The following is a 19,092-nucleotide window of genomic DNA, read 5'->3' on the forward strand; positions in this document are numbered from 1 at the left end:
GAGCTTGGTTCCAGGCACAGAATCTCTTCCATTTATCCGAATAGGCTTTCCTGGTACTAGGCCTTCTGGCTTCCAGAATGACATACATAACAGCTTTGGAGAGAGACATTGCTTGCTTGACACAGGAATCTTCCATGCAGCTAGGTTTAAGGTCTTTAGCTGGCTGTGTTGTATTTGTTTGTTGTGCTGAGTCAGCAGATGTGGGATTTGAGGCAAAATCCAGGGTGGTTCTTGTGCTAAGCTCCTTAAGACTGGGTACCAGTGCTGGCGTGGCCAGTCTGGTGCAATCAGGATCATTTTTGGATCTTCCTGCCTGGCTTTTATGAGTACCTTTGGCAGGCGAGGTAGTGGTGGGAAAGTGTACACTTGTAGGTTCTCCCAGCTGAATGAGAGGGCATCCACTTTCCATGCTTGTGGATGGTAACTCCTTGTGCAGAATTTTTGTAGCTGGCAGTTTATTGGGGATGCAAACAGGTCTATGTCCGGGCTCCACCATTTCCGTGTTATCATTCTGAATATTTGTGGATTCAACTCCCATTCGTGGGGATCCATGATGTTTCTGCTTAAGTCGTCTGTCAGTGTGTTTTTCTCTCCTGGCAGGAATTGTGCTTGCAGATGAACTTGAAGGTTTATAGCTGTGTTCCACAAGGTCATGGCTTATCTGCATAGGGGGTAGGAGTGAGTGCCCCCTTGCTTGTTTATGTACCACATAACTGTGGTGTTGTCTGTCTTTAGTAGTAGTTGTCCTGGATGCAGCAAATCCTTGAAAGCTATAAGGGCATTTTGTACAGCTAGCATCTCTTTTTGATTGATGTGAAGATGCCTTTGTTCTGCGGGCCACGTGCCCTGAATACATTTGCCTGCCATGTGTGCTCCCCAGGTGTAATCCAATGCATCTGTTGTCAGTGTTTGCCTGGCTGTGGGTTGTGTAAAAGGCTGTCCCTTGTTGAGGTGACAAGCTTGAGCCCACCATTAAAACTCCTGTTGAAGGCAAGGGATTAGTGGTATAACTGTTTCCAAACTTTGACAGTGTTGAGACCATACATTCTTTAGGTACCATTGTAGTTTCCTCATATGCAGTCTGGCATATGGAATTAGTAGTATGCAGGATGCCATGTAACCCAAGGCCTGCAGAATTTTTCTTGCAGGGAGTTGGGTCTTTGTTGCCATCAATTGAAAGTATTGAGTCAGTTGTCCTTGTTTGTCTGGTGTGAGATAAGCCATCTGGGACGTTGTGTTCAAGCTGGCACCCAGGAATATAATCTCTTGTGAGGGCACTAGTTTTGATTTCTTTTCGTTTACTGTGTAGCCCAGGCAACTTAACTTTTCTTACAAACGCCAGATGCTTTAGAAGAATGTCCTTGCTCTCTGCTTGAATCAGGCAGTCGTCCAGGTACAGATAAATTTAAATTCCTTTCTGTCTGCAAAATGCAATTACTGCTGCCAGGCACTTTGTGAAGACCATGGGTGCAGTAGATAAGCCAAACGGCAGTGCAGACAATTGGTAGTGCATTGAACCAGCTATGAATCTGAGGTATCTTCTGCAGTTCTGTCCGATAGGGACATGCAGGTATGCCTCTGAGGTCCAAAGTCACGAGCCAAGCTTTCTTGCCCAGCATGGGAAAAAGCTGCTGCAGTGTCAACATTTTGAATTTCGGAACATCCAGGTAAGTGTTTAGAGATGAAAGATCCAGAATGGGCCTCCAGGCTTTGTCCTTTCTGGGTACCAGAAAGAGTCTTGAGTAAAATCCTTGTCCTTGCTCCTGTGATGGTACCTTTTGAATAGCTCTCATATCCATGAGTGTTGTAATTTGTTTTTGAGCCTCTGCCCCATTTAGTGGCAGAATTGGCATTCCTTTTAACCTTGGTAGAGTGTGAAAGTGGAACCTGTAACCTTGAAATACAATGTTGAGAACCCATTTGTCTTTGGTGATCATTTGCCAATTGTGGTAGGAGAGTGCCAGTTTTCCTCCCAAGGGGGCTGCCAAGAAGGATTTGTTTGGCAGTTGTAGTGGGAAGTCATTGGAGCTGCTTTTTATATGGTTGGGGCCTGTCTTCCCCTTCTTTCTGGCCTGATGCAACCCACTGCTGAGGCCTGTAAGGACCTTGTGTTTGACCTCTACCTCTTGGACGTCTGTATCTTCCCCTTTGAGGTCTGTCTGTAATTGGAAAGGACCAATTCTTAGTTGGCCAGTTTCTGCTAAATCTAGGAGGCTGAACCTGTAAGAAATCCTTCAACGTTTGCATAGATTTTGCCTTATCCTCCATTTTCTTTAATACCTCTTCTGCCTTAACTCCAAATAACACATCCTGTTGCAAAGGTGCATCCAATAATTTTGCTTTAACATGATCTGGTAACGTATGTTCTTTTTACCATGCATGTCTTCTAATGACAGAGCCTGTAACTGCTGCTCTGCAGGAGGCCTCTAGAGAATCAAAACCACATTGCAAAGTATGCTTTCCCACTTGTTCAGCTGCATGCAATAAATCCTGCATTTCTTTAAAATTAGGAGGATCCGATTCTGGAAGCATTTTTTGTTTTAAATGAGACAGTAAAAATTGCTGATATTTTAGCATGTGAAACTGGCAATTTAAGGCTTTCATTGCTAAAGTTGCAGACGTATATACTTTCTTTCCCCATCTGTCTAATGCTCTGGAATCTCTGTCAGAGGGAACTGGATTCTTGGCTGATGAGGCCTTAACTCCTTTGGGTCCCTGAGAAATAGTTTCAGGATCAGCTACAGGGCTTTTATACAGAAATGTATGAGAGTCAGGGACTCTGTAGTATCTGTCAGGTTTAACAGGGGCTGGAGGTAAAGAATCAGGATTTAAGCTGGATTCAGTATAACATCATCCACAATATTCTAACACTGGCAGAATAGCAAGGGGTCTGTGTTGAGGTAATAAAAGGAAGTCTCTGAGCCTTTTCTTGGATTCTGAGTAATCTTGGTCTTCCCAGTGGAAATGCTCCCTCATGGTATGTAGGGTTCCCCAAAGGAGTAGTCCTCAGGTGGTGAGGCTGATGGAACTGATTCCTCAGCATCAGAATCCTCATAAGGGGGTAAAGAGTATCCTAGGTCTGAGGATGAATCAGAAGAGATGGACACCTGGTCGGATGAGTCATAGTCTGCATCCTGTCTAGGCCTTTTATCAGGAGGGGGATGGGACCCCCTGATCAGAGTGATTAGGTCTTCGGCCATTTTGAGCATTTGTTTCTTAGGCATGGAGGCCTGTCCTGGAGAATGCTGTATTTGTTTCTTTGATTTTAAAGGAGGCTTAGACTTAGTTGAGGGTTTAATGCTTAATTGAGTAGGTCTGAAGACACCCTCTGTAGCTGTGGGTTGCTCAGCTACTCTGGATCCCTCTGAAAGGTTAGTCTCGGTAGGCTGAAGAACTTGTGCTTCCGAAGGCCCAGCCATCTCCACGTGGGAGTCAGAGGCGGCCTGTGGTTCTACAGAAGCGGTCGTCAGGGGCTGCGAAGGCGCCTCGCTGAAAACAGGAGAACCGGCGACTGGCCTAGAAGAGGTTTCGTCGTCAGTTTTGGGCCTCGGATGCCTATCCCTGTCTTTGCGCTTTTTGTGTATTCCGGTCGTCGGAAGTTCCGATGGCATGGTATAATTGAATTTTCTACCAAAATAATGTTGGGCAAAGTCAAACCGACGTTTAATAGTGCGCTTGTTAAACCTAGCACAAAACCGACAACCAGTGACGTCGTGGTCAGGGCCTAGGCATGGGATACAATAGGAATGAAAATCCTTATGAGGTATTTGCTTCCCACAAGAAATACAGTTATTAACTTTTACTGACATCGGTCTGAGGCAAGAAAAAGTTTCCCCAACAGGGTACTTAGCTTTGTAGAAGACTTCGGTTCTGGATTCGGAATGAAAATTTCAGGAGACGGCCGACCGGCACTTGCGAACTGCTTTTGCTTCGGGCACCGCGTGGCAAGAAAGACTGGAGGAAATGGCATCGGCTGCATCTTATATACCCCTGTCCTACTGACGTCAGGGAGGAGGCGACAGCAACCGATGCCGGACCAAGACTTTGGAACTCCGGCCGACTGGGGAACCCCAAGTGTAATGACTGCAGCAGTGTAACACGATGAACATCCGCAGGTTCCACAGTTGAAGCATCTCGGGGCATACCAGACTTCTAATGGGTCTCAGTAGAGGCCTGCGAATCTGAAGTTGCGGGTATCAGGGGCTGCAAAAGTGCCTCACTGAGTACCGGCGAACTGGCGACTGGCTTAGGAGAAGTGCTGTCAGCAACTTTGGACCAAGTCTCTGTCTTTATCTCTGCATTTTTTCGGAATGTCGGCAATTGGATGGACATCTCAGGATAATTGAACCGAGCACCGCAATATTTAGAAGCGAAAATATATCTACGATGGATAGTTCGAGGTTTAAGTAAAGCACAAAACCGACAGTGAGGTACGTCATGGTCAGGGCCTAGGCAAGGAATACAGTATGAATGAAAATCTTTATGAGGTATTTGCTTTCCACAAGAAATGCAATTATTTACTTTTACTGACATCGGTTTAGAGCAAGAAATTTTCTCCAACGGGGTACTAAGCTTTTAGTTGAAGATTTCGGTTCTGAAACTCGAAAACGAAAATTTCAGGAGTTGGCCGACCGGCACTTGCGAACTACTTCTGCTTCAGGCACCGCACAGCAAGAAAGACTGATGTAATATCGTCGGCTGCACATTTTATACCCCTGACGACCTGACATCAAAGAAGAGACAGCAACCGACGCAGGACCCAAGACTTTGTTAATCAGGCCGACTGACGGCTACTGCAAGCAGATCACCCAAATGTGATGACTGCAACAGTGAAACACGAAGAACATCTGGAAGATTAATGGGCTGATCAATGTTGGATTCTGACACCACCTTAGGAGGAAAATATGGGTTGGTTCGTAATGCTACCCTATCTTTAGGGAAAATTAAATAAGGTGGCTTGGAAGATGAGGTTTGAACTTGAGAGATTGTTCAAGCAGAGGTTATAGCTACCAAACAAATAGTTTTCCTGGTTAAAAATTTTAGTTCACACTTTGCTAATGGCTCAAATGGAAACCAAGTTAAAGCTTGTAAAACTAAATTCACATCCCATGGCAGAGTTGGATCTTCAGAATATAAAGGCCTTACAAAGTTCTGAAGAAGCTAAGGCTGAACTCAACTCCTATACGAGAAAAACTTTATGTACTGATGCTGAAAAAGGGTCAGTGTTTTCTGTTGTGCCTAAAAAAACAAATCTTTTCCATTCTATCAATGAAAATGGAGAAACAATGTGGCCAGCTTTAGGCCTAAAATGTCCAGGTGAATCATGTCTGTTGGGCGAGAAAGGAGGTCTGGAACTGGATCCAGAATCCATAGAGTGTGAACTAGATGAGGCCAATGAAAGAGGAACCAAATATGACAAGGCCAATAAGGGGCAATGAGGATGACTTTGCTCTTCAAACGAGATGCTTTCTGGAGAAACCTGGGGATTACAGGGGTTGGGGGTAAGCATAGAGAAGACTGGGTGGCGGAATCACGGAGGACAGCACCTCTTGGTGATTCCCCTGGTGGTGAGATCAAGGCAAAGAACCTGTTGTGCTTTCTGAGGGGAGATGCAGGGAGGTCGCAGCAACGTTGGCCCCATTGGTGGAATATCTTTTCTGCAACTCTCATACTGACAGATCACTCCAGAGGCAACAAAATGGACCTGCTCAACTTGATTGCTATCACGTTGGATGTGCACTGCTATCAAAAATCGATTGGATGAGAATGGCTATTGCCACACAGAACTTCTTGACATAGGGGGTAAGACTGAAAAGCCTGCAATGCTAGGAGTACTCCTCTCATTTCCAAGACATTGAATATGTGTGTGTTGGTCTCTTCAGGGGATCAGGTGCCTTGGACGGTCTTTCCCAAGAAGTACCCCTCCCCCCCGAATTTTGGAAGCATCTATGGTCACTATGGCTGTCGGCTGAGGAAGAATGAAGGGGTGACTGCCTTGCAATATCCTATTGAATCCACCAACCAGAGGTATTTTTGCATTCTTGAGTTATTCTGTTCTGGGTGGACAGTGGTTGGTATAAAAGTGACAACTGAGTCACTAGAGTCCACTGAAGAATTCTCATATGGTATCTTGCTAACGGAACTAGGACTATAGCAGCAGACATTGACCCCAAGGCTTGCAGAATCAATCAAGTTGATAGACAGGAATTTTGAATTATCTTTTTGACTTGAAATCGAACAGTTTGTACTCTTGATAAGAGAAGGGGGGCTGTCACTAATACAGTATTGAACAATGCCTCTATGAACTCTAATGTCTGAGATGGTTCTAGCTGCGGTTTGCTGTGATAGATGGCAATTCCTAGATGAGAGCAAAGTTGGAGTACATACTCATGTGCTTTTATCAGAAGATGCCTAGTTGGAGTGGTTATGAGCCAATTGTCCAAGTACGGAAACACCCGGAATCCCTGCAGTCTCAGTGAGCTGCTGCTACTACTGATATGCATTTGTTTACCCTGGGGACTGTGGTGAGGTCAAAGGACAGGGCTCTGAATTGGTAATGACTGGCTCCCAGATGTAAACTTGGGTATCTTCTGGATCATCTGTTCATTTGTATGTGATAGCACTCATCTTGAAGATCTACTAAACACATCCAGTTGCTCTTGTGCAGGAAGGGCAAAATGGGCTGAATTGTGTCTGCTGGGATCCAAAATTGGTCTCCAGTCTCGTTTTCTTTGGCACTAAAGAATCTTGATTAAGTTCCAGACTCTTTCTGGTCTGAGGGGACCTCTTGGATGACTCTTTCTAGCAGCTTTTTTTTTTATTTCTAGTGCTGCTGCTTTCCTCTGACTGGGTGAAACATCAGGAATTTTGTTTACTGTTAAGGGAGGGGATAGGGAAAAGGGTATTACATAACCTCTGGAAATAATCCTCTGCACTCACGTATCTTTTGTAATGTCTAGCCAGGCTCTCTGGTGCAGGGATAGACAATCCCGACTGCCTGTGGAGGATGACAATCGGGCCTCCTTTCAGAAGCACTGGTAGGGTCTGTCCAAAAAAGAATCTCTGGACTCCTGGTTCTGCAGGCCTCCTCTGCCAGGCAGGTGGCATCTTCCGTCAGAGTTCCCCCCTCTGCCCCTGGGGGAATTATCTCCACAAGGATCACGGAAAGGACCCTGGGAATTTCTGAACCACATTTTTTCGACCATCTCATTGATTCTTAGAGAAGTTTCTTTCACTTGAATTGTACTTTAGGGACAATCACAGAACTTTGATCAAAAGGAACACTGATGAAGGAAGGCATGAAAGGCTCCACAAAAATCACACAGGGGCCATCCAGAAATGTCTCGTAATGGAAATGCCTGAACCCACCGCCCTTGAGGTACCTTCAGTAGCATGTGAAATGAGCCTCATGGATGAATTTGAGAGAGATTGTAGAGTAACCAGCTGTGAAGCAATAGAGCTCTCTGTCTCAGTAGTAATGGCCACAGAGAGGGATTTGGAAAGTTCTCTCTCTGAAGTCTGGTGAAGTGTGCCAAATAATTCAGCTCCCTTAGTGCAAAGGTCACTGAAGGATATACATGCTTCCCAGATCTGTCCAAATCCCTGGACTCCCTGTTGGGGGGATGGGATATATGAACTCTTTTCTGTGATTTCCTTCTTCGTGGCTGCAGCTATTAGTACTGCATCTGCTGGTACTACTTTGCTCCAGAATTCTCTTCCTTTTGTTGGTGCTAGGATCCTGTCTGGTCTCTTGGGGATTGGCTCAGTGTCGGGATCCTTCCATGCCGACCTTGAGATCAAATCAATGAGCTCATTGGCAGGCAGAGTCACCCAAGAGGCAGATAGCCCAGACCCCACAAGCATCGAGGAATACAGATTCCTCTTGAGAAGGGTTATCAGTAGACCAACCACCCCTTTGCTTGAGGACTTCCACGTTGTCTCCAAAGGAGATGTCATCAGGTGGTGACCCTGGGGACCCTTCTCCCTCATCAAAATCAGTATGTTCTGTGACCAACTTTTGAGGAGAGTAAGTGCCTCCTCTTGCACTTTCTCTTCCTAGGGACTTCTTCAGAGGGATGTTCCAGAGAAGTATCAGAAGATAAGTATACCTTGCTGGGCAACCTGGTGACTTTAGGCTGACTGTCCCTGTAGAGTACAGTGTTGAGGTTCAAGGCACAAACACATGGGATTGAGAAAGATGATCCGAAAGGGGTGGAATCATCTGTCCTCCAGAAGCGCAGAACTCTCTCTACCACCTCAAAGGCAAAATGGTCCAGGGAGGAGGCTTACAGAGCTAAGATGACATGCTTTCATCAGAGTTCCTCCCTCTGATCTGAAGGCAGCCCACCAGAGGCAGGGTCAGAGCCGAGCTGTCCAATACTGGGGCTCCAAGGGGCAGAGATGGCACTGATAACTTCGGAGTCGACTCTAGCACTTTGCATCAGATAATGATGCTGCGGCTCAGAGTCATCTGGCTCTGACGCACAAGAAGCTGGTACACTCAGAGAATGTATCGCAGCCAAAGATACAACAATCTTAGGATCCGATACAGATGCTCCTGGATGACTGATCAAAGGGTTCCGAAGCCAAGGGTTGGATTGGTTAAGGAGCCAAGATGAGTGGAGTAGTACTGGTAAAGGTTTCCAGACCCAAAAGGGTAGGAACCAGGAGAAATTCCATCTGAATCTGTGCCAAGAGAAACTTCCTCATCAGTCTATCCACATCTGCTTCTGTTAGGATCCAGAAGAACTGGAAGAAGATGTCACTGAGGGGGACCTAGAATGGTGTCATCTCTCTAAAAAGGCGATGGGCAGCCTGAAAGGAACAGGGTCCAGACAGGATGCATACCATATTCACTTCTAACCACAACCACAAACAAACAAAAAACAACTCTTTAAAAGCCCCTTTAAAACACCCACATGTACTACATTATTTTTATTGATTGCATTATTGAATGTACCTAAAACATAATGCATAAGCAATATTTCTTTTCATTTTGTATAAGTATAGCTCTATTATTTACACCTTGTCTGTTAGTTTGCTTTAAGAGCTTTTTAAGAGCTTTGTACTATTCTGTGTGTCTGTTTTTTGGGCTTTTCTCCCAGGACTCTATGAAAAACTCTTTTCTTTAGGCCCAATAGATGGACTATCCTGGTAAACCAACTGCAAATAAATAAATAAATAAATAAATAAAATAAAATAAAATAAAATAAATAAATACCGGGTCTGAGGGAGTGGTTTTGGATCCAAAGGTATTGGATCAGAGGAAACAGATTGGGCATCTGAGGCAGACAGATCTGAAGATTTAGTCTTCGGATCTGACCATTTTGATACTTTACAGGCTGGCTCAGTGGTAGGATCAGAAGATGGTGTAAAAAATCCAGAAGGGTCTGATGAGTGCTTCCCGGGCTCCTTTTTGTCTAATCTGGAGGTTTCAGCTCCAGATAATGATTCTGAGAAGGACATAAGCAGAACATGTTTATTTTATTTATTTTACATTTATTAACCGGGGGTGTCTGTCTGAGCTAAAAAGGCCCTTTTTCAGCAGAGGCCCGGGGAGAAAAGCTCCACATAGAAAAATTACAGATACATTTAGACATGATCAGTATACATACAAATTACAAAATATGATATGTTTCTACAGTGGTATACAGCACATCAACAGTTACAGTGGAGAGAACAAAAAACATTAATTTAAAAATAAAAATACTTAATAGATTTGTGGTGTACAGCTGAAATTTGGAACATAGGTAGAATACATAGTACACAGGTACAGTACATAGATTGTAGATTAGCCAGTGTTTGTGAGAATAGTTTTCAATCTTAATCAAGAACTGTAGGTTTAGTACGTGTACCTTATTCGCTTTCACTAGCCTGGGGAGCAATCATGGCACTGACAACTTTGCTTGAGATGTTGCCTGATGAGGTCTTTAAAGGAGGCTTTGGATGATGTGTTTGAATGATAGTGGGGACAGAGGTCCATTTTTTAGCCACTGAACTACTATATAGTGCATCTCCAAAGCTACTGTAGCTGTTGGTGACTTTTAGTAGCAGTTTGCTTGATGCTCTAAGAGGCCTTTTGGCTGAGTGATGTACTAGGCTTTTGAGGGCAGGACACTTATTGGGGAGGTAATAGACAGAATGACAGAGGCAAAGCTGATTGTAGGTTAGGTGGTTGGGCAGTTCAAGCCAGTGGAGCTCTCAAAGCAGTACAGTGATGAGTTCTATATGAGCAATTTGCAGCAAAGTGGGTAATTCTATTATAGCAGGCTTCCATTTTGCTTAGTTCAGTTTTGTTGAGATTAGTCAGAATGGGAGATGCATAGAGTAGGGTGGATAGAAGTTGGGAGCGAGCAATGGCTGATCCTGTGTTGCTGGTAAGAAATGGTTGATACGGTAGAGTGATCCCAGTCTGGCATGTACTTTTTTAATAGTTAAGTTGAGATGACTATCAAATTTTAGGTGGGAGTCTATGGTTATTCCTAAAAACTTAGCCTGTGCCACTGGAGCGGCTGGAGTAGTATATGTAGAGTAGATAGTGAATTGACTGTTAGTGTTTTTGTTAGAACTGGTTATAATCATAAGCTGAGTTTTCTTTGGATTGAGGATAAGTTGGGTTTTGGTTAGGTAGTTTTCAATGTCAGAGAATGCTAGTTGAGTTGTTTGCAGGAGGGTGGGAATGTTTTGTGCAGCACAGATTAAGGTAGTGTCATCTGCATACTGAATGACAGATGCATGCTGTGTGGAGGTATGGAGGTCATTTGTGAAGATTGTGAATAGTAGTGTTCCTAAGATAGAACCCTGTGGGACTCCTATAGTTATGGGTAGCTGAGGAGAGACAACATTTTCCCACTTCACAGCTTGATACCTGTCAGTTAAGTAGCTTTGGAACCAGGTAAGAGTGGAATTTGATAGGTGATATTGGTTTAGTTTGTTTAGCAGGATTTGGTGTGAGACTGTGTCAAATGCTTTGGACATATCCAAAAAAAGGTTGACACTTGCAGGCCTTCATTTTTGAGATGGTTTATTGTGTCTGTGAAGCAGAGGAGGGCTGTAGTGGTACTATGGGCAGGTCTGAAACCATGCTGAGTAGGTGACAGGATATTGCTGTCTAGGAGATATTTTAGCATCTGGGTATGGATGCATTTTTCTAGGACTTTGGCCGGGGGAAGAGTAAAGCAATGTGTCTGTAGTTATTAAGTTCAGTGAAGGTAACACCTTTATGTATGGGTGTAACACAGGATATTTTTCAGAGTTTGGGCACATAGTTTTCAACAATTGATCTGTTTATGAGAGTGGAGATTGGGATAGCAATAGCATCTGCTGTGAAATAGCTGGGGAGTAGGTCGGCTGCTGTTGATGAGCGTTTTAGTTTGGAGAGCATGCTTTTGATTGAAGTGGTAGAAACTGTTTTGAGGGTAAAGCATGTATTAGTGTTATTTGTGTTGGGGGATAGTGAGGAAGGAACTGTCCTGTGATACTAAGGATAGAATTGAGTTCACAAAGTGGGAGGTGAATTGTGTTTCGATGGGAACTTTGGTGTCAGGGGTGGTTGGTTTGGGGGTAGCCTTTTGGGTGAGTTTTAGCAGCTGGTTTACATTTGTCCAAAATTTTGGGGTTTGTGTTGGTATTTAGTTTGTAATGTCATGTAGTAGGATTTATGTCCAGCCTAATGCCTTTTTTTTGCACAGTTGCACAGTTCTTGGTACTTAGGCTTTGTGTTTCTTTGTTTTTTGATAGTAAAGCCAGGCAGTGTCTCTAGACATGAGAATTTGTTTTGTTTCTTTACTGAGCAAGGAGTTTGTAGAGGTTCTAACCTTGATTTTGCGCAATGGAGCGACAGTGTCTAGGTGTTGTAGAAATATTTTGTTGAAATATGCTACAGCCTGGTCAAGTGGGAGGGTTTTTAGGGGGGTCCAGTCACAGTTACAGAGTAAAGTATTGAGGACCTCAGGAGAGAATTTTTTTGTGTTTCTAGAGGATATATAGTTAGTGGTTTTGCATACGCTTGTACTTCTTTGTATAAAGTATATTATGTTATGGTCACTTAAGGTATCTGGGAGACTGTTTGCGTGGGGGTACAATGTGGGGCTTTAGTTAGGACCCAGTCAAGGATTGATTCCCTTTTAGATTTTTTATCACATCTAGTTGGAGTAGCCATGGAGATTTATTAGATTACTTGATGGTTCTGATATGCAGGTGAACCAATCTAGGCTGAAATCCCCCAGAATAAGGGTTTCTTGTGAGTATGTGGAAGAACACCAGGATAAGAAGTCTTCAAGGCTAGCAGGTGTATTACCAGGTGGAATATAGATCACAATTGTGGTGATGACCTTTTTAGGGGGAAGTTGAAGTTGTGAGGTAAGTATGTCCCAATTATTGGGGGAGGGGTAGGAGTTTGGTAATTGACATACAGTTAAGTTGGACTTGTACAGTAAGGCAGTTCCACCCCCTTTACGAAGTGGTCTGTCTTGTCTAATGATATTGTAGCTGAAAGGGAGAACTTCTGAGTTAGCTATATTTTTATTTAGCCAGGTTTCTGTTAAAGCAACTATGTCTGGGGAGTAGTGTGCTGTTGTGGCCTGGAGTTCAGGTATTTTATTTTTGATACTTCTAATATTAATATTTAGCATTAAAAGATGGTTGGTTTTGCTGCTGTTGTTGATTTGCCCAGGGATGAAGATAGTGAGGGTGTTATGTTCTGACATTTGCGTTGGAGCAGTTTGTGTTGGACAGGATGGATTTGGGCCTAGGTTGGGGTGGGTATCCCCACTTATGGTGAGCCTGGTGTTAAAATGGTGATACAGATGTTGGAGTTTGGTGAGGAGTGTGAGAAAGTATTATGTTTTTTTTTTGGAGTAGGAATGAGAGCATATGTGTTTAGTTTTGAATTGGTCCATTATGTTGTTCTTGAACAATTGTGGGCAGATATAATGTGTGGTGTCTGTATATGAGAGGGCATAATGTAGTGTTGTGCTACTAAGTTTAGGGATATTGCTAGAGTGCTAACTTGTGCTGTTATAAAGAATTATGAGAAGACAGACTAGACTTAATTGTGTGATAGTCATGGTTATAAAGTTTAAGATGGTACTAGGTGGGGGTCTGAATAGGAATTATAAGGTTGCACTATATGTGGATGGGTAAGTAGTGTGGGTGATGTAAAAAATGCCTAATGGGAATGAGAGTGATTGGGAGTATTTTGTGTGGAGCAAGTTAGTGTGGTATAATGTGATCTGACTTGAGGAGCTGTGATTGGTGGAGATGATGTGAGGGTGAGCTGTGGGTGTGGCTGTGATTACTATACATGTAGAGGTAGTGGGGGCGGGAGGTAATAGGGGTAGGGCAGGGGGGCGGAGAGAGCCCGAGCGTTAGCGAGGGCGAACGGAGCGGGGCAGAGCCCACCAAGACAAGAGTAAAAAGTAAGTATTACTTTACAAATCTGAACACTTTAAAGAAATTCCTGAGGTCTAATGGCTTACTAGCAAGCAGAATGCAATTGCTGAAGAGCACTTGTGTCCTGGTGGGAGACTAGAAATTTAAAGATGGTTCCATGCTCAGCAGGATTCTAATACAGACTTAGTATTGGGGGAGGGAGATGGCACAAGGGGTGTACCGTGTAAACCAGGTGGAATGCCAAGAAACCAGAGAGGCAGTCAGTGGAAAACTATCAGTGAAGGCCTCAGAGAGGGCAAGAAAGAATTCAAACTACCTGTAAAGTGAAGGAGAGAAGAGAAGAGAAGAGAGAGCAAACTTTATGAAGGTTGGGAGTGTGTCTTCACATTGACTTGCTGATTAGTAACAGGTTTGTGCACAGATTAGAGTAGGGAGATACATTAGCAATGAAGGGGAATGTATAGAGATGCAAATAAACAGGTGGGCCTCCAAGTGATACAAACTAAGGCAGAAAGCACTGAGAGGGCTGCTTGATGGTTAATTTAGTCACAGGGATCTGAATTAAATGTATACTGTATACTATTGCAGAAGACCTTTCAGAATAAGTTAGCTCTTACTGTCTACTAAACCCTGTGAATTAAAAGCTTTACAAATGCCACACGATACGTTAAATGAGCAGGGCCAAAACAGTATACACACAAATCTTGGGCATCAGTTAGAGGGATCTCATGCCCACAATCCTTAAGCATTTTGAAACATGAAGGCTTTTCAGCCATTCTGAGAAAAAAAATAGCAGTAGCAATAACAAAAAACTTATTTGTGGAAATTCAGAAGAAAGCGAAGAAAAACTTACCAATGATGATAATTACAGAGGTTACTCACAAGGTTATCTTAAAAAGAGAAAATAAATTACCAACAATGGTAAGCTAAAATTACACTGATAAAATGTAGGATAAAGGAGAAATATATAAGGTATATAGAAAAAAGGCAAAGCTAGGTATACAGGTTCATAACTGTGTACTAGGCTAATGGCCCTGGAGCCTTTACAAGCCTAGCCCATAGGATTACCCAGGCATCGTGCCACCTGACCTTAGTTCCCAGTGCCTCTATCGAGTAGAGCCACTGGAGTGATTCCCGGGGTGAATTTTCTACTTCCCAACCACTCAAGATTTCTCTTGAAGAGGGACAGCGAGGAGCTCTGCTTGACATGTATGGGAAGGCTATTCCATAGCATGGACAGTCTCTGGATTATGAACCTGTTTCTCCAGCTTGTTCTGTTGATTGTGGTAAAGAGGATGAGGTCTCTGGAGCGTGTAGTGTGGAGGGATTGGGATTTCTTTAGATGCAGCATTTGTAACAGAGCTGGGTTAGACATGGCTTTGTAAGTCAAGCAGATATCACCTCTAAGTAGGCAATATGAGACAGAGAATAGCTGGAAGTTTTTTGAGTCTGTCCATATAGGACAAGTGTTTAAGGTCTAGGATCCTCTCTGTGAGGTACTTTTGCAGCCTCTCCAGTTGTTGCAGGTGTCCAGTGAGGTACATGCCAAATGGGGCATTGTACTCGATGACTGGCCTAATGATGGAAGAGTAGAGGGAGACAATGACCTCTTTCTAACTGGATGCAAAACCCATAGTAATGAGATGTGCCACACAGAAAGACTTTCTGACCACAGAGGCAATGTGGTGGTCAAAAGACAGGTTGCTGTCAACCTGCGTTTCCAGATCTCTTATGATGCCTTTTGTGTTCAGAAGACTACCATCAATGTGGTACTTCATGGGGAACTGGATTTTTCCCTAGGGAGATGACAACACATTTTTGGGATTGAGCTTAAGGCCACGGTTCTGACAACAGTCGTTGGTCTCCGTGAGGCCTTTCTGTAGGACGTCAACATCACTTGGGGAGTTAATTATGGCTCCCAACTTGCAATCGCCTGCGAACTTTGTCAGCCAGAGTCCATTCGTGTTGGCATGGACTTCAGAGAAGTAGATACCAAACAGGAGAGGACCCAGGACCGAACCCTGTGGGACTCCACTCGTGACTGGTAGGCAGTCTGACTTGCAGCCAGCTACTTTCACACTGTGGGTTCTATCTGTGAGCCAGTTTGCAACCCACCTACTGATATAGGGGTTGATGCTTAGCTTAGTCAGTTTTTCTATGATTCCTGAGTGGGAAATGGTATCAAAGTCCTTACCAGATCAAGGTAGGCTGTATGAACCCACCTTGCCTTCATCCACAGCTCTGGTGACTGACTCAAAGAAGTCGACCAGGTTCAGCAGGCATGATCTACCCTTCACAAAACCAAACTGTGTGGGATCCAGAGCTTGGAGATTCCCTATATCCTTGTTTATTAGGTCCATGATGATGTGCTCCATAGCTTTGCATATCAGATTTGTCAGGCTAATGGGGCAATAGTTCCCAGGGTCTGTAGTCGCTCCTCCTTTATGGAGAGGGATGACTGTAGCAGTGCGCCATTCGGTAGGGACAAAGCCTGAGGGGAAGCTGTGATTGAACAAGGCTTCATTCCACACTGTACTATAACCTCTTTACTATTCTCCTAGAATATATCTATGCTAACTTCCTCACATTAAGCAAGTTCTCTCTTTTCACTCCAAGCATGTAAATATTGTAAATATCAAGTTATCCACAGATACTTATTGTTAAGACAAGTGAAGCTTACTGCCCTGATTGTAAACACCTACAAATCGTGCTACCTTTGTCTAAATTGCATTACAATGACAATTTATACACTTGCTGTACCTGACTGCATGAATTTATATAAGTATTTTGACCTCTGTATTAAGTAACCTTTTGAAATTCGTATTGCTTACTGGAGCTTTTCTCCCTGGGCCTCCACTGAAAATGGGCACATTCTGGCCCAGTGGACTTCCCCGGTAATCAAACTGAAAATAAATAAAAATAAATAAATGTAGAACACAGCCAGGGATATTGTCAGGTCCCATAGAAGCTGTATTCTTGGCCTTGGATAGTGTTGTTTTAACCTGTGCAGCAGTAATAATGGGTGCCTGGCAATCTACTGGTATTGTGATTGGTCCTTTGGGGGGGGGGGGGGCGAGGAGTAAAGTTGGCACTGAATCTGTCGGCCAGTATATTGGCAATATCTGTTGGCTCAGTATAGGAGATGCCATTGTGCAACAGCTCCGAGCAAATCTGGGTATTTGCTTGGAGCTGTTGGGTAAGTAAACTATAAAGATAATTAGTTTACTTAATTGACAAGAAGCCACAATAAATCTCGAAAGCTAGCAGCAGCCACATCTGTACACAAAGGCAGCAAACGAGATCTGAGATATGGTAGGGGACTAGAGCATTATGAGTAAGGGAGGAGTTCTAGAATTTTCAGTATCTATGAGTTGTAAAAAGTGTCAGAGTCAGATTCAAGGGTTGGATCCGAACTCAACTGTTGAGGAATGAATGAAAACTGACATCAGATCTGAACCGTACCTAATAGCAGTCTGATGAACAAGAAAGGCTGATTAAGTCATCGCGGATTTTAAAAGCAGGACTACTGGCAATACTCAGCAGGTCTCAAGTTCATAGCGTTTCCTCACAAATGGTCATGTTAAGTCTTTAATTGCAGTTGCCAAACAGCAAACACTCCAACGCTCATCCCTTCCCATCCAAGACACAGGTGTGATGTAACCCCCAATCCTTCAAGATCTGCCAGTAACTGAACTCTTACTAAAACTCAGCCTACCAGTATAGCAGGTAGATGCCATGCCTAGTATGGTCTTGAAACCTAAAGGTATAAAGCTCTCATTCAGTTTGTGCTTCTCATACAGTCTGAATGCACACAAGACAACCTTTACCACAATGACACCGGCACTACTAACACGCAATGCACATAAAGTATAGATATACTTAGTGTTTTATATACAAACTCAGATCTTAGGGCAAGACAATGTGCAGATTTTATATCATCACCACCAATACAACATCTTTACATCATCTGTCTCATTAAAATAAAAAATGCAATTTTACTGTGTGTGTAAGAAAGAGTATGCAACATGACTTACTTTGGTGCCAAGACAGGCTGTGACCCTGATTCTATTATATCCAGTGCATTTGCAAATGGTGGAGGTTTATGGCTGCTGTAGGAGATAGATTTGCCAACAGGAGACCCATATGGCGGTGGCTGGTCTGGAGAACCAAGAGAACGCACCCGTAATGAGTGCTGGGACTGTACTGATCCACTCTCAGATAACCTTCCAAACCTTGGGGCAATCGCCCTACAGCTTACACTTTCTTGAGAAGAAACTCTCCCTGGTGGAGACCGTTTTGAGTCCTCTGAAGAAGAGCTAGTGCGTGGGGCATTACTGGAACCAGGTGTGGACTGGACTCCTGAATCCACTTGAGCAGACTCTTCATCTGTGTGCAGTAACTTTTCCCTCTCATGCATTGTGGCCATGATCTGTCTGGAAAGATTCTCGTAACGCACAGGTGAAGTATCACGTGGGTGCAGTTTAGGAGAGCCTGCAGCAATAACATTTCCATGTGTCTGAAACCGGTGCAGGTCCGCTTCCCTTTGCTGGGTGATTTTTGCTGACAAATATGGAGAGGTGTAGCCTACGGGCTCAGGCCCAGTTTGTGCAGATTCAAAGTCAGGACTGTCAGACGGTGTTAACAGGCTATCACAGGAGAGGCTGCCATTTCGAGTCTGATTCACCAGACTCTTGTAAGATGTAGAGGTGGTACCCTCAGAGCGAATAGACTGCAGATGACCCATTTCAAAACCTGTTCCCTGTGCTGACTTCAGACTGGAGGAGCGTGAACCACTAGAAAGAGGATCAAAGCGGAAACCTTTCCCAAAGGTGGGAGAGCGGAAACTTTCTGCCTCTAAACTTGGTTCAGAACGGTAGCTGTGGTTTCTGCTACTTTCAGCTATTGATGGTGGTTCCTTCAAGCTTTCACCTCTGGTTAACTGTCATGGAGAAAAAGAAATTTTTAAATTACAAATTATTACTTCCCTAATTTAAGACCCAAAACAAACCAAAGGGAAGCAGACCAAAAACACTCATAAGAAATTATACAGTAACTATCATCCATATTTATACAAAAGCATTAATTTCAGATGAAGACCTACTTATCTATTCAAACTGCTTAACCCATAAACATACCTACTTCTCTGTTGTCTCTAGTGCTCATTTCTTAAATAAATCACCACCCTCAAACTGCAGGAAAACGCACCTTTTTCATCAAATGTTATCTTGTGTACCAATGATGAATCTGAAGCACACTGTTTAACTTTATACACTCCAAAATCATTGGCAAGGTGATTGCTACACTGATATGATATTGTTTTTCAACGTTTTATGTTCCAGAATGAGCTTTAGTTCCCATATGAAAGGACAGACAATCACTGGCTTTTTAGGTAGTTTGTGAAAATGGAGTCATTGCTTCTGCTTAGCTGAAATACTCTGATTTGTACTTGAAGGAAAATACCATCCTAAGAGGTCAGAACAACTGGCTAAGCTTCTAGTGTCATTCAAAGGGGATTCAGTATCTGTCTGCCTGGGACGACACGATCGACAAACCACGATGCTTTACCAGAAATGGTCTGCACCTGTCACACCTGGGATTCAGGTTACTGGCTAAAGCTCTTGCCACCCCTATACTGCTTTTTTTAGGCAAGGTTCAAAGGACAAAACCACCACCGTAACAGATACAAGCATGCAAAATCTG

The 19,092-nt window shown here is 43.5% G+C and overlaps 1 protein-coding gene across 1 annotated transcript in view; it reads right to left on the minus strand.

Annotated features, from left to right (window-relative positions):
* ZDHHC5 (zinc finger DHHC-type palmitoyltransferase 5) overlaps positions 1 to 19,092 on the minus strand; it is a 1,362,456-nt gene that overhangs the window by 108,654 nt on the left and 1,234,710 nt on the right. Inside the window, 1 exon segment of the mRNA XM_044084108.1 lies at positions 17,427 to 18,331. Within this exon segment, the coding sequence (XP_043940043.1) occupies positions 17,427 to 18,331 (905 nt within the window).

This window comes from Protopterus annectens, chromosome 9.part0 (genome assembly GCF_019279795.1).
Source record: "Protopterus annectens isolate FY-2018-M chromosome 9.part0, PAN1.0, whole genome shotgun sequence".
Lineage (NCBI taxonomy): Eukaryota > Metazoa > Chordata > Ceratodontiformes > Protopteridae > Protopterus > Protopterus annectens.